Source organism: Cherax quadricarinatus, chromosome 67, assembly GCF_038502225.1.
Source record: "Cherax quadricarinatus isolate ZL_2023a chromosome 67, ASM3850222v1, whole genome shotgun sequence".
In the NCBI taxonomy this organism is placed as follows: domain Eukaryota; kingdom Metazoa; phylum Arthropoda; class Malacostraca; order Decapoda; family Parastacidae; genus Cherax; species Cherax quadricarinatus.
The window spans coordinates 792,069-805,569 of NC_091358.1; the positions used below are offsets into that span (position 1 = coordinate 792,069).

Genomic DNA, 13,501 nt, shown 5'->3' on the forward strand with positions numbered 1-13,501 from the left:
CAAGGTCAGGACACGTTTAGAGTTTAATAAAGACGCCCTTGAATCATATCTTGATTATCTTATCAGAGGATTGTAATGATGTGTGTGTGGGGGGGTGACCTCCGTGACACCTCTTGTCCCTGTGTCTGGTATCGCTAGAGGTGTAGGTGACCTCCGTGACACCTCTTGTCCCTGTGTTTGGTGTCGCTAGAGGTGTAGGTGACCTCCGTGACACCTCTTGTCCCTGCGTCTGGTGTCGCTAGAGGTGTAGGTGACCTCCGTGACACCTCCTGTCCCCGTGTCTCACATATTACCTCACTCGGGGTTTATATAACTACAGGAGCCGGCTGTTTTGCCTTCGTAGGTCCCTATATTGATCCAGGCGCTTTCGCTGATTGGTGGAGTCAGTCACCATAGAGGATGTCACTAGCCAATCACAAAAGATATTAGGATTTTGTACGTGGTTGTCGAATGTTTTAAGTAAACATTTCCGTGAGTGCAGTAATGTGTGGGGTTCAAGCGTTGATGTTGTATGCTTCTAATAATAATGGATAAAAGTAGGATTAGCGGTGAGCGAAGGGGTGAGTGGCTGCACGTGGGTCGTAGCTCCCCCAGGCTCCATAACACACGCACACACATCTCGAGGCGTACACACACACACGCACACGCACGCACACAGAGTGGCGAGCTGGAGGTGACGCCGGCGCAGCAGTACTAGCATGCACACGCGGCCACCACTACGACGCACATGTGGACGCATTCTTACCCGCTCTGCTGCAGGCAAGACACCGCTCACCGCCCCCTCCGCTCACACTCACTGGCACTTACGCTGCCCTGCCTGGCACCGCCCTCGTTCACACCTCCTCCGGCGCCTTCTACCGCTACATTCACCTCCAGACCACTAAACTCAAGCAGGACCTCCATTCGGGGCGCTGGTGACCTCTTGAGTCTGTCTCCTCCCCCACGGAGTCTGACACCAGGATCCCAGACCCTTGGCAGTGTATCGTGTATCCCTACTACCTCAAGCGGCACCTGCTGGGTGGCTGGCACTGCTACGCCAGTCGGTGCTACGTCAGTCGTTGCTGAGGTGCCGAGCGTGCCAGAGTGCCCGTGCTCACCCAAACATCCCCACCACAGTGTCATACTTGAGCTACCCGACGTGTGTCAAGTAGTGTCATATTCTGCCTTCTGGGTTTTGTGCCTACACATGTTGTCTGGGACATTATGTATCAACAGTGAAGCAGGTGTTGTGTGAGTGACAAGGTGTGTGAGCAACGTGTTTATCTCCCACGCCACGGTGTTGAATTACACTTCAGGTTCAAGGTCGCATCTCGTCAACTCGACCCGGTGGTACCAGTCTTACAAACCTGACCTTGCTGGCAGTGAAGGTTCTCCTGTTTATTAACAACTGCAGAGGCAACTCTGCCTTCCCACAGACTTGGTTTTCACATATCAGTGTACGTAAATGTCGTGTCTTTGTGTACTTGGATTATGCTATAGCAGTTAAGATTTGTATATCGTCTCGTTCAGTAGAAGGGAAAATAAGCTTGTGGATGTACTTTGGAAGAGAAAACGAAGTTTGTGTATGTACTCTGTGTTTTGGGAAAGATTTTACTTCCCTAAGTGACCATCTCTAGTACACAGGTTGGGCTGGACAAGTGGGGAGGTGTTGATGTGTAGTGACCCTGGTGGCCATGAGAAGAATGAGTGACAAAGCGCTGTGTGAACCGTTGGTATCTTCCTCTGTCAACGGTACTGACGATACCATGTATGCATCCCAGGAGTATCCTTCGGGCCAGGAGTACCCCTCCGGCCAGGAGTACCCTTCTGGTCAGGAGTATTCCTCGGGTCAAGAGTACACCTCGGGCCAGGAGTATCCCTCGAATGAGTACAAGGTCTTTACCTCCTCCTCCTCCTCCTCCTCCTCCTCCTATCATCCTGCTGAGGTCAGTCAATACATGGAGGTACCTCAATATGTGGAGACTACCCAGCAGCCAGAGAAGAAAGCCACCCCCATAGAGACTAAACCCATTTTCGAGGAGGTCTCCTCCTGTGAGTTTACGAGGCCGTCCTCTTGGCATCAGGAGGCCACGAGCGAGGCTGACATCAAGCCTCAAGTACTAGTCAAAAGAGAGGCTGAAGTTGAATACCGCGATGCGAAACATGAGGGAGGGACGCTAGGTGTGATCAGGTGTGTGGAGACCAGCATGCCTCCTCCCGATTCCCACTACTACGACCCCAGGGGCAGACGACCTGAGTTCGCACGACCCCTTGACGTGCCTCGGGAGGTCATCCGCAGTCCCCAGGGTGCCAGGTATAGAGACGTGCGTCGCTCTCACGACACAGTTCGACCTGAGCAGACACGTCCCCCTGACCAGATGCGTCAGGAGCATCTAAGGGTCTCTGAGTGTCCACCACCAACAAACTCACCACCCTCGTCATCCACATCCGCGTCTTCGTCCTCCAGTGGACGGCCTCGCGTTTCGGGCAAGAAAGAACGCAAGAAGGACGATACGGACGATGTTTCGAGCTCCATTCCCGACCTAGGTAAGTGTGTGTTATCTGAGCCATCATCGCAGAGTATATATACAGAGATATATTGAGGTATATACACCGAGAGGTGCGTGTCTCTCAATGTTTTTACACTGAGATATGTACGTTAGAGGCGCGTCTTTCAGTGTACATACATTGACAAATATATTACGAGAGGCGTGTATCTCAGTGTATATACACTGAGAGTTGGATTTAATCCCTGTTGTAGAAAATTAAGAATTCTTGATGTTAGAACACAGGTTACATTCAGCCTTAATAACCCTCGTGCAGTTGATAGGTTTTAAACCTAGGATGTTAACCAGCTGTCTCGCTCCTGCTGGAGTTCTGCTGCTGCTGCTGTGGCTGCTGCTGCTGTGGCTGCTGCTGCTGTAGCTGTATTTGCTGAGCCTTTCTGCTGAAATCTTAATGTTTTTCTTGAGTGAAACAGCCAAGATGAAGTCCATAATTAACTTGGCACTGATATCTGGTCAGGTTCCCGTGGCCAGGTGATTCATAATGTTGGGTAAAATGATCATATTATGATGCTGGTCATAACACATACCAGGGTGTTAATGTCAGTGTTTGTCACTGATGAGTCAGTGTTTATGTTAGTGTTTGTGTCAATGATGAGTCAGTGTTTATGTCAGTGTTTATGTCAATGTTTGTGTAACTGATGAGTCAGTGTTTATGTTAGTGTTTGTGTCACTGATGAGTCAGTGTTTATGTCAGTGTTTGTGTCAATGATGAGTCAGTGTTTATGTCAGTGTTTATGTCAATGTTTGTGTAACTGATGAGTCAGTGTTTATGTCAGTGTTTGTGTCACTGATGAGTCAGTGTTTATGACAGTGTTTGTGTTACTGATGAGTCAGTGTTTATGTCAGTGTTTGTGTCACTGATGAGTCAGTGTTTATGTCAATGTTTGTGTAACTGATGAGTCAGTGTTTATGTCAGTGTTTGTGTCACTGATGAGTCAGTGTTTATGTCAGTGTTTGTGTTACTGATGAGTCAGTGTTTATGTCAGTGTTTGTGTCACTGATGAGTCAGTGTTTATGTCAGTGTTTATGTCAATGTGTAACTGATGAGTCAGTGTTTATGTCAGTGTTTGTGTCACTGATGAGTCAGTGTTTATGACAGTGTTTGTGTTACTGATGAGTCAGTGTTTATGTCAGTGTTTGTGTCACTGATGAGTCAGTGTTTATGTCAGTGTTTATGTCAATGTTTGTGTAACTGATGAGTCAGTGTTTATGTCAGTGTTTGTGTCACTGATGAGTCAGTGTTTATGTCAGTGTTTGTGTTACTGATGAGTCAGTGTTTATGTCAGTGTTTGTGTCACTGATGAGTCAGTGTTTATGTCAGTGTTTATGTCAATGTGTAACTGATGAGTCAGTGTTTATGTCAGTGTTTGTGTCACTGATGAGTCAGTGTTTATGTCAGTGTTTGTGTCACTGATGAGTCAGTGTTTATGTCAGTGTTTGTGTCACTGGTGAGTCAGTGTTTATGTCAGTGTTTGTCACTGGTGAGTCAATGTTTTTGTCACTGATGAGCCAGTGTTTATGTGTTTGTGTCATTGGTGAGTCAGTGTTTGTCACTGGTGAGTCAATGTTTATGTCAGTGTTTGTGTCATTGGGGAGTCATTGTTTATGTCAGTGTTTATGTCAATGGTGAGTCAATGTTTATGTCAGTGTTTGTGTCATTGATGAGTCAGTGTTTATGTCAGTGTTTGTGACACTGGTGAGTCAATGCTTATGTCAGTGTTTGTGTCACTGGTGAGTCAATGGTTATGTCAGTGTTTGTGTCACTGGTGAGTTAATGTTTATGTCAGTGTTTGTGTCACTGGTGAGTCAATGGTTATGTCAGTGTTTGTGTCACTGGTGAGTCAATGTTTATGTCAGTGTTTGTGTCACTGGCGAGTCAATGTTTATGGCAGTGTTTGTGTCACTGGTGAGTCAATGTTTATGTCAGTGTTTGTGTCACTGGTGAGGCAATGTTTATGTCAGTGTTTGTGTCACTGGTGAGTCAATGTTTATGTCAGTGTTTGTGTCACTGGTGAGTCAATGTTTATGTCAGTGCTTGTGTCACTGGTGAGTCAATGTTTATGTCAGTGTTTGTGTCACTGGTGAGTCAATGTTTATGTCAGTGTTTGTGTCACTGGTGAGTCAATGTTTATGTCAGTGTTTGTGTCACTGGTGAGTCAATGTTTATGTCAGTGCTTGTGTCACTGGTGAGTCAATGTTTATGTCAGTGCTTGTGTCACTGGTGAGTCAATGTTTATGTCAGTGTTTGTGTCACTGGTGAGTCAATGTTTATGTCAGTGTTTGTGTCACTGGTGAGTCAATGTTTATGTCAGTGTTTGTGCCACTGGTGAGTCAATGTTTATGGCAGTGTTTGTGTCACTGGTGAGTCAATGTTTATGTCAGTGTTTGTGTCACTGGTGAGTCAATGTTTATGTCAGTGTTTGTGTCACTGGTGAGTCAGTGTTTATGTCAGTGTTTGTGTCACTGGTGAGTCAATGTTTATGTCAGTGCTTGTGTCACTGGTGAGTCAATGTTTATGTCAGTGTTTGTGTCACTGGTGAGTCAATGTTTATGTCAGTGTTTGTGTCACTGGTGAGTCAGTGTTTATGTCAGTGTTTGTGTCACTGGTGAGTCAATGTTTATGTCAGTGCTTGTGTCACTGGTGAGTCAGTGTTTATGTCAGTGTTTGTGTCACTGGTGAGTCAATGTTTATGTCAATGTTTGTGTCACTGGTGAGTCAATGTTTATGTCAGTGTTTGTGTCACTGGTGAGTCAATGTTTATGTCAGTGTTTGTGTCACTGGTGAGTCAATGTTTATGTCAATGTTTGTGTCACTGGTGAGTCAATGTTTATGTCAGTGCTTGTGTCACTGGTGAGTCAATGTTTATGTCAGTGTTTGTGTCACTGGTGAGTCAATGTTTATGTCAGTGTTTGTGTCACTGGTGAGTCAGTGTTTATGTCAGTGCTGTGGTTCACTTGTCTGCTATCGTCAGAAGCACAAATTTATGGCTAACCCAAATTTCATTGTTATAATTATTTACATTAATTTTGGGGGGGGGGTGTTCAACCCACATGGGTTATGCAGCTCCCGGGAGGCATTCAGGCTCGATTCAAGGAGGTGGAGCACAGGTCCAATTCCTTGGATCAAGAGCCTCTCACCAGCATCAAGACCTGCCTTGAGGAGTAACACAAAGAAAGCTTAGGTGTTCATTAAGTTCTCCCGCTGAGCTTCACCGAGTCTTAATGATGGATAAAGTCTTACCCTCCCCCAAGTTTCTCTAATCCATGTTAGTCATTATCCATGTTTAGTCATTATCCATGTTTGTCATTATCCATGTTTAGTCATAATCCATGTTTGTCATTATCCATGTTTGTCATTATCCATGTTTGTCATTATCCATGTTTGTCATTATCCATGTTTGTCATTATCCAAGTTTGTCATTATCCATGTTTGTCATTATCCATGTTTGTCATTATCCATGTTTGTCATTATACATGTTTGTCATTATCCATGTTTAGTCATTATCCATGTTTGTCATTATCTATGTTAGTCATTATCCATGTTTGTCATTATCCATGTTAGTCATTATCCATGTTAGTTATTATCCATGTTAGTCATTATCCATGTTTGTCATTATCCACGTTTGTCATTATCCATGTTAGTCATTATCCATGTTAGTCATTATCTATGTTAGTCATTATCCATGTTTGTCATTATCCATGTTTGTCATTATCCATGTTTGTCATTATCCATGTTTGTCATCATCCATGTTTGTCATTATCCATGTTTGTCATTATCCATTTTTGTCATTATCCATGTTTAGTCATTATCCATGTTTGTCATCATCCATGTTAGTCATTATCCATGTTAGTCATTATCCATGTTTGTCATTATCCATATTAGTCATTATCCATGTTAGTCATTATCTATGTTAGTCATTATCCATGTTTGTCATTATCCATGTTTAGTCATTATCCATGTTAGTCATCCATGTTAGTCATTATCCATGTTAGTCATTATCCATGTTAGTCATTATCCATGTTTAGTCATTATCCATGTTTAGTCATTATCCATGTTAGTCATCCATGTTAGTCATTATTCATGTTAGTCATTATCCGTGTTTGTCATTATCCATGTTAGTCATCCATGTTAGTCATTATCCATGTTAGTCATTATCCATGTTTGTCATTATCCATGTTAGTCATTATCCATGTTTAGTCATTATCCATGTTAGTCATTATCCATGTTAGTCATTATCCATGTTAGTCATTATCCATGTTAGTCACTATCCGTGTTAGTCATTATCCATGTTAGCCATTATCCATGTTAGTCATTATCCATGTTTAGTCATTATCCATGTTTGTCATTATCCATGTTAGTCATTATCCATGTTTAGTCATTATCCATGTTAGTCATTATCCATGTTAGTCATTATCCATGTTAGTCATTATCCATGTTTGTCATTATCCATGTTAGTCATTATCCATGTTTAGTCATTATCCATGTTAGTCATTATCCATGTTAGTCATTATCCATGTTAGTCATTATCCATGTTTAGTCATTATCCATGTTAGTCATTATCCATGTTAGTCATTATCCATGTTTAGTCATTATCCATGTCAGTCATTATCTATGTTAGTCATTATCCATGTTAGTCATTATCCATGTTAGTCATTATCCATGTTTGTCATTATCCATGTTTGTCATTATCCATGTTAGTCATTATCCATGTTTAGTCATTATCCATGTTTAGTCATTATCCATGTTAGTCATCAATGTTAGTCATTATCCATGTTAGTCATTATCCATGTTTGTCATTATCCATGTTTAGTCATTATCCATGTTAGTCATTATCCATGTTAGTCATTATCCATGTTAGTCATTATCCATGTTAGTCATTATCCATGTTAGTCATTATCCATGTTAGTCATTATCCATGTTTAGTCATTATTCATGTTTGTCATTATCCATGTTTAGTCATTATCCATGTTAGTCATTATCCATGTTTAGTCATTATTCATGTTTGTCATTATCCATGTTTCGTCATTATCCATGTTAGTCATTATTCATGTTAGTCATTATCCATATTAGTCATTATCCATGTTAGTCATTATCCATGTTAGTCATTATCCATGTTAGTCATTATCCATGTTAGTCATTATCCATGTTAGTCATTATCCATGTTAGTCACTATCCGTGTTAGTCATTATCCATGTTAGTCATTATCCATGTTAGTCATTATCCATGTTAGTCATTATCCATGTTTGTCATTATCCATATTAGTCATTATCCATGTTAGTCATTATCTATGTTAGTCATTATCCATGTTTGTCATTATCCATGTTTAGTCATTATCCATGTTAGTCATCCATGTTAGTCATTATCCATGTTAGTCATTATCCATGTTAGTCATTATCCATGTTTAGTCATTATCCATGTTTAGTCATTATCCATGTTAGTCATCCATGTTAGTCATTATTCATGTTAGTCATTATCCGTGTTTGTCATTATCCATGTTAGTCATCCATGTTAGTCATTATCCATGTTAGTCATTATCCATGTTTGTCATTATCCATGTTAGTCATTATCCATGTTTAGTCATTATCCATGTTAGTCATTATCCATGTTTAGTCATTATCCATGTTAGTCATTATCCATGTTAGTCATTATCCATGTTAGTCATTATCCATGTTTGTCATTATCCATGTTAGTCATTATCCATGTTTAGTCATTATCCATGTTAGTCATTATCCATGTTAGTCATTATCCATGTTAGTCATTATCCATGTTTAGTCATTATCCATGTTAGTCATTATCCATGTTAGTCATTATCCATGTTTAGTCATTATCCATGTCAGTCATTATCTATGTTAGTCATTATCCATGTTAGTCATTATCCATGTTAGTCATTATCCATGTTTGTCATTATCCATGTTTGTCATTATCCATGTTAGTCATTATCCATGTTTAGTCATTATCCATGTTTAGTCATTATCCATGTTAGTCATCAATGTTAGTCATTATCCATGTTAGTCATTATCCATGTTTGTCATTATCCATGTTTAGTCATTATCCATGTTAGTCATTATCCATGTTAGTCATTATCCATGTTAGTCATTATCCATGTTAGTCATTATCCATGTTAGTCATTATCCATGTTAGTCATTATCCATGTTTAGTCATTATTCATGTTTGTCATTATCCATGTTTAGTCATTATCCATGTTAGTCATTATCCATGTTTAGTCATTATTCATGTTTGTCATTATCCATGTTTCGTCATTATCCATGTTAGTCATTATTCATGTTAGTCATTATCCATATTAGTCATTATCCATGTTAGTCATTATCCATGTTAGTCATTATCCATGTTAGTCATTATCCATGTTAGTCATTATCCATGTTAGTCATTATCCATGTTAGTCACTATCCGTGTTAGTCATTATCCATGTTAGTCATTATCCATGTTAGTCATTATCCATGTTAGTCATTATCCATGCTTAGTCATTATCCATGTTAGTCATTATCCATGTTAGTCATTATCCATGTTAGTCATTATCCATGTTAGTCATTATCCATGCTAGTCATTATCCATGTTAGTCATTATCCATGTTAGTCATTATTCATGTTAGTCATTATCCATGTTAGTCATTATCCATGTTAGTCATTATCCATGTTAGTCATTATCCATGTTAGTCATTATCCATGTTAGTCATTATCCATGTTAGTCATTACCCATGTTAGTCATTATCCATGTTAGTCATTATCCATGTTAGTTATTATCCATGTTAGTCATTATTCATGTTAGTCATTATCCATGTTAGTCATTATCCATGTTAGTCATTATCCATGTTAGTCATTATTCATGTTAGTCATTATCCATGTTAGTCATTATCCATGCTAGTCATTATCCATGTTAGTCATTATCCATGTTAGTCATTATTCATGTTAGTCATTATCCATGTTAGTCATTATCCATGTTAGTCATTATCCATGTTAGTCATTATTCATGTTAGTCATTATCCATGTTAGTCATTATCCATGTTAGTCATTATCCATGTTAGTCATTATCCATGTTAGTCATTATCCATGTTAGTCACTATCCGTGTTAGTCATTATCCATGTTAGTCATTATCCATGTTAGTCATTATCCATGTTAGTCATTATCCATGCTTAGTCATTATCCATGTTAGTCATTATCCATGTTAGTCATTATCCATGTTAGTCATTATCCATGTTAGTCATTATCCATGCTAGTCATTATCCATGTTAGTCATTATCCATGTTAGTCATTATTCATGTTAGTCATTATCCATGTTAGTCATTATCCATGTTAGTCATTATCCATGTTAGTCATCCATGTTAGTCATTATCCATGTTAGTCATTATTCATGTTAGTCATTATCCATGTTAGTCATTATCCATGTTAGTCATTATCCATGTTAGTCATTATTCATGTTAGTCATTATCCATGTTAGTCATTATCCATGTTAGTCATTATCCATGTTAGTCATTATCCATGTTAGTCATTATCCATGTTAGTCATTATCCATGTTAGTCATTATCCATGTTAGTCATTATCCATGTTAGTCATTATCCATGTTAGTCATTATCCATATTAGTCATTATCCATGTTAGTCATTATCCATGTTAGTCATTATCCATGGTAGTCATTATCCATGTTTGTGGACACACTAACTACTCATTTCTTGGGTTTGGATAAACGTATTCACACAACACAGTGGGTGGCTGGATCAAAACGTTCCTGGTCTTAAAAGAACCTTGTGGCGACTCCACTCGTCTCATACCCTGGTCGAAACTATCTCCAGGGCAACGTTTCGAACTGTACAAGAGCAAGTTGTCTGTTATTATACTTGATAACTAACAAGAATTATTTATAACCTCATATGTACGTTGTTGATAATTTAACAGTAAAAGTTCCGTTTATTTACATGTTGAGAGCTGTCATCCTTAACTCATTTATATGTTGAGAGCTGTCATCCTCAGCTCATTTATATGTTGAGAGCTGTCATCCTCAGTTTAATTATATGTTGAGAGCTGTCATCCTCAGCTCATTTACAGGTTAAAAGCTGTCATCCTCAGCTCATTTACATGTTGAGAGCTGTCATCCTCAGCTCATTTACATGTTGAGAGCTGTCATCCTCAGCTCATTTACAGGTCGAAAGCTTTCAACATGAAAATGAGCTGAGGATGACATCTTTTAACAAGTAAATGAGCTGAGGATGACAGCTTTCAGCACGTAAATGAGAGTGAGGATGACAGCCCCTGTGGGGTTAATGTTGACAGGGTGGAGGAGTGGAGGGCGGCAGGTCACGTGGTGCAGGTAATGAGGGTCCTGTGAGGTCACAGCTAAAATAGTATTGAAGATCAAGGGCCAAGAGGAGAATTAAGGCGGGTCGATACTGTCTGCCTCAGCGCCGGCAGCGTCACCAGCCATCATGGCGGCCAAGGTTACTACAGCGCTGCCACACGCACGCCAACACCTACCTCACACAACCGCGTTAGTGTATTTTGTTCGCCGTTGTTGTATTGGCAGGCAAGATGCTGGATTAAAAAACTTATAAACTAGTATTTAAAACCTCGACTGATGCATTGAATAGGGATGATATAAGTGGTAATGGCGGCCAAGGTTACTACAGCGCGGCCTGACGTATGATTAACATTTACATGTCATACACCACTGAAACATTTTGCGGAGGATTGTGGCACTGACACAGGAGAATTATGGGTAGTATACATTAAAATTATCATCAAAAGTATAGTTTAATATATAGAAGAGTAACGTCATTCCTAATAATGGCGGCCAAGGTTATCACATTGCGGGCGGACGTACGAGCAGTCCTTTGGCGTAAGCGGCGTAAGCCCCTAAAACATTTTACGGTTTTATGATGATATTCATAGATGAAACGCAAGTATAATCTGCGCTAAAAAGCAGGTATTAAAAGCCTCGCCTGATGTATAGAGTAATAATATTGTGAGTCAGTAATAGGGGCCAAGGTTACTGCCCTCGACTGCCAGCTGCACGATGATTCACTTGTCCTTGTTGCCGACGTGTGTGCACAACTCGTACTCCTGATTTAGAATGCCGAACTGAGAGAGTAACATGTATACTTTTGTGTATATTAGGACGCGGGCAGCGTCAGGTACCATTGGCGGCGTCAGGTACCAGCGGAGGGTAAGAGGAGCTCTCAAGAGCCAAGGTTGACCTGTGTAACAGGTTTCCCCCCAGAGGCCATAACCGGTTTTCTAGGCCAAGTTCAAACCAGAATGTGAGAGAGACAGAGTAATGAGATACAGATTTTCATGCATTCACCCATTTCCACCTTTTGTTTATTTCCTATTCAGATTTCCCATGTTTGTTCATTTATTCATGAACACACACGGAAGACTAAGAACAAGGAAGCCAGCAGAAGAACTGGAATAGAAGAACTCAAAGATAATTTATGAACAACACATCGTCAAAGCAGACAAAGTTACTGCACAACCACATCATGAGGAAAATAAGAATAAAGGACCAGGTAATAAGGATGAGGAAGGAACGAAGGAAAGTTTTCAAGGAATGATCAGGAAGTATCTGTGAGGAACTCAGTAAGAAATTTTAGGAGGCATTCTGGGAGGATATAGTGAGGTTACCAGATAGTCAAGAGGGTAGAGTGCACCAGCGAGTAGTGGACACAATGCATGTGACAGGAGAAGAAGCAAGGAAACTAATGAGTGAGCTAGATACACTGAAGGCAATGGTGAGAGATATTATCTCTCCGTGGAAGCTGAGAGGAGCTAAAGCACTGTGTGAGTCACTAGCCAGTCTTCAACAGGTCAGTCGGCACAGGAAGCAGAAAGATGACAGAGGAGTAATGTTCAACTACACGCTAGTATCACCGACATGCATTATATAAAGGGCAGAAGAACAAGGGGAGGAGGACGTGATAACAACATACAAAATACTCAGGGGAATTAATAAGGTAGACAGGTATGGATGTTGGAGAGGCGAGAAACGGGAACCCGGGGGCACTGCTGGAAGTTAAAAATCATAGATGAGGCACAAGGCTGTTAGGAAGTATTTCTTTAGTACTAGAGTGGTTGGGAAGTGGAATGATCTTGGTAAGGGAGTGATGGAGGAAGGCTCCATATATAGCTCTAAGAGCAGGTACGATAGGGCCCACGAGGTTAAGAGGGAGTGAATCTGGAGAGTGGAAAGTTATGAGGTAGGGCCAGGGGCTGAGCATCGACCCCTACCAGAACAAACAGGTGAGTACAAATAGGTGCTGGTACGAATGTACTCTAGTAAACTTTCTTCTTTTCCTCCATGGATAACGTTCTTTGTCTCCACAGATGCCTCATTGCACCACCCATGCATACTTCCTTGTCAGTTCTATGGTTCACTTCATCTTTCTTAGAACCATCTTCCCGACAAGTCCTCTCCTAAATACCTGAACATACTTTCTTCTTCCAGTCTGAGATGCAATCTTTCATGGACTAGATTTTTTTTTAGCCTCATAACTTTTCTCTTTAATATGTTCTCTTCTGATTTCCTTCTTTTACTTACCCTCCTAAAATTCCTTCAACAACTTTTGCAGCTTCGCAGAATCTGCCTCAGACATTGTGTCGTCGACAAAAAGCAACTGTGGCAACTTCCACTTTATATCAAATTCGTTATCTTTCAATGCCACACTTTTCCCCAAGAGCCTTGCTTTCAATTCTTTAACAACCTTATCTATAAATATTTTAAACAACCATGGTGACATCACATATCTTTGTCTAAGTCCTGTTTAACTAGAAAATAATTCACCTTTCTCATACATTGTCTAACCTGCGCCTCGCCACCTATCACCTATCCCGTGCCTATTTACACATCCTATACCTCTCCTAAAACCTTTCATTTTCCTCTGGAATCTTACTATCTTACCCTTAATTCTCTCAATAATAACTCTGCCATACATTTTACCCAGTATACT

At 40.4% G+C, this 13,501-nt stretch overlaps 1 protein-coding gene across 1 annotated transcript in view; it reads left to right on the forward strand.

Moving 5' to 3' along the window:
- The first annotated feature begins 774 nt into the window (after positions 1–774).
- Eip75B (Ecdysone-induced protein 75B) overlaps positions 775–13,501 on the forward strand; it is a 369,370-nt gene continuing 356,643 nt past the window's right edge. Inside the window, exon 1 of the mRNA XM_070099329.1 lies at positions 775–2,526. Within this exon, the coding sequence (XP_069955430.1) occupies positions 1,674–2,526 (853 nt within the window). The 5' untranslated portion in view covers positions 775–1,673. The remainder of the gene's footprint in view (positions 2,527–13,501) is intronic.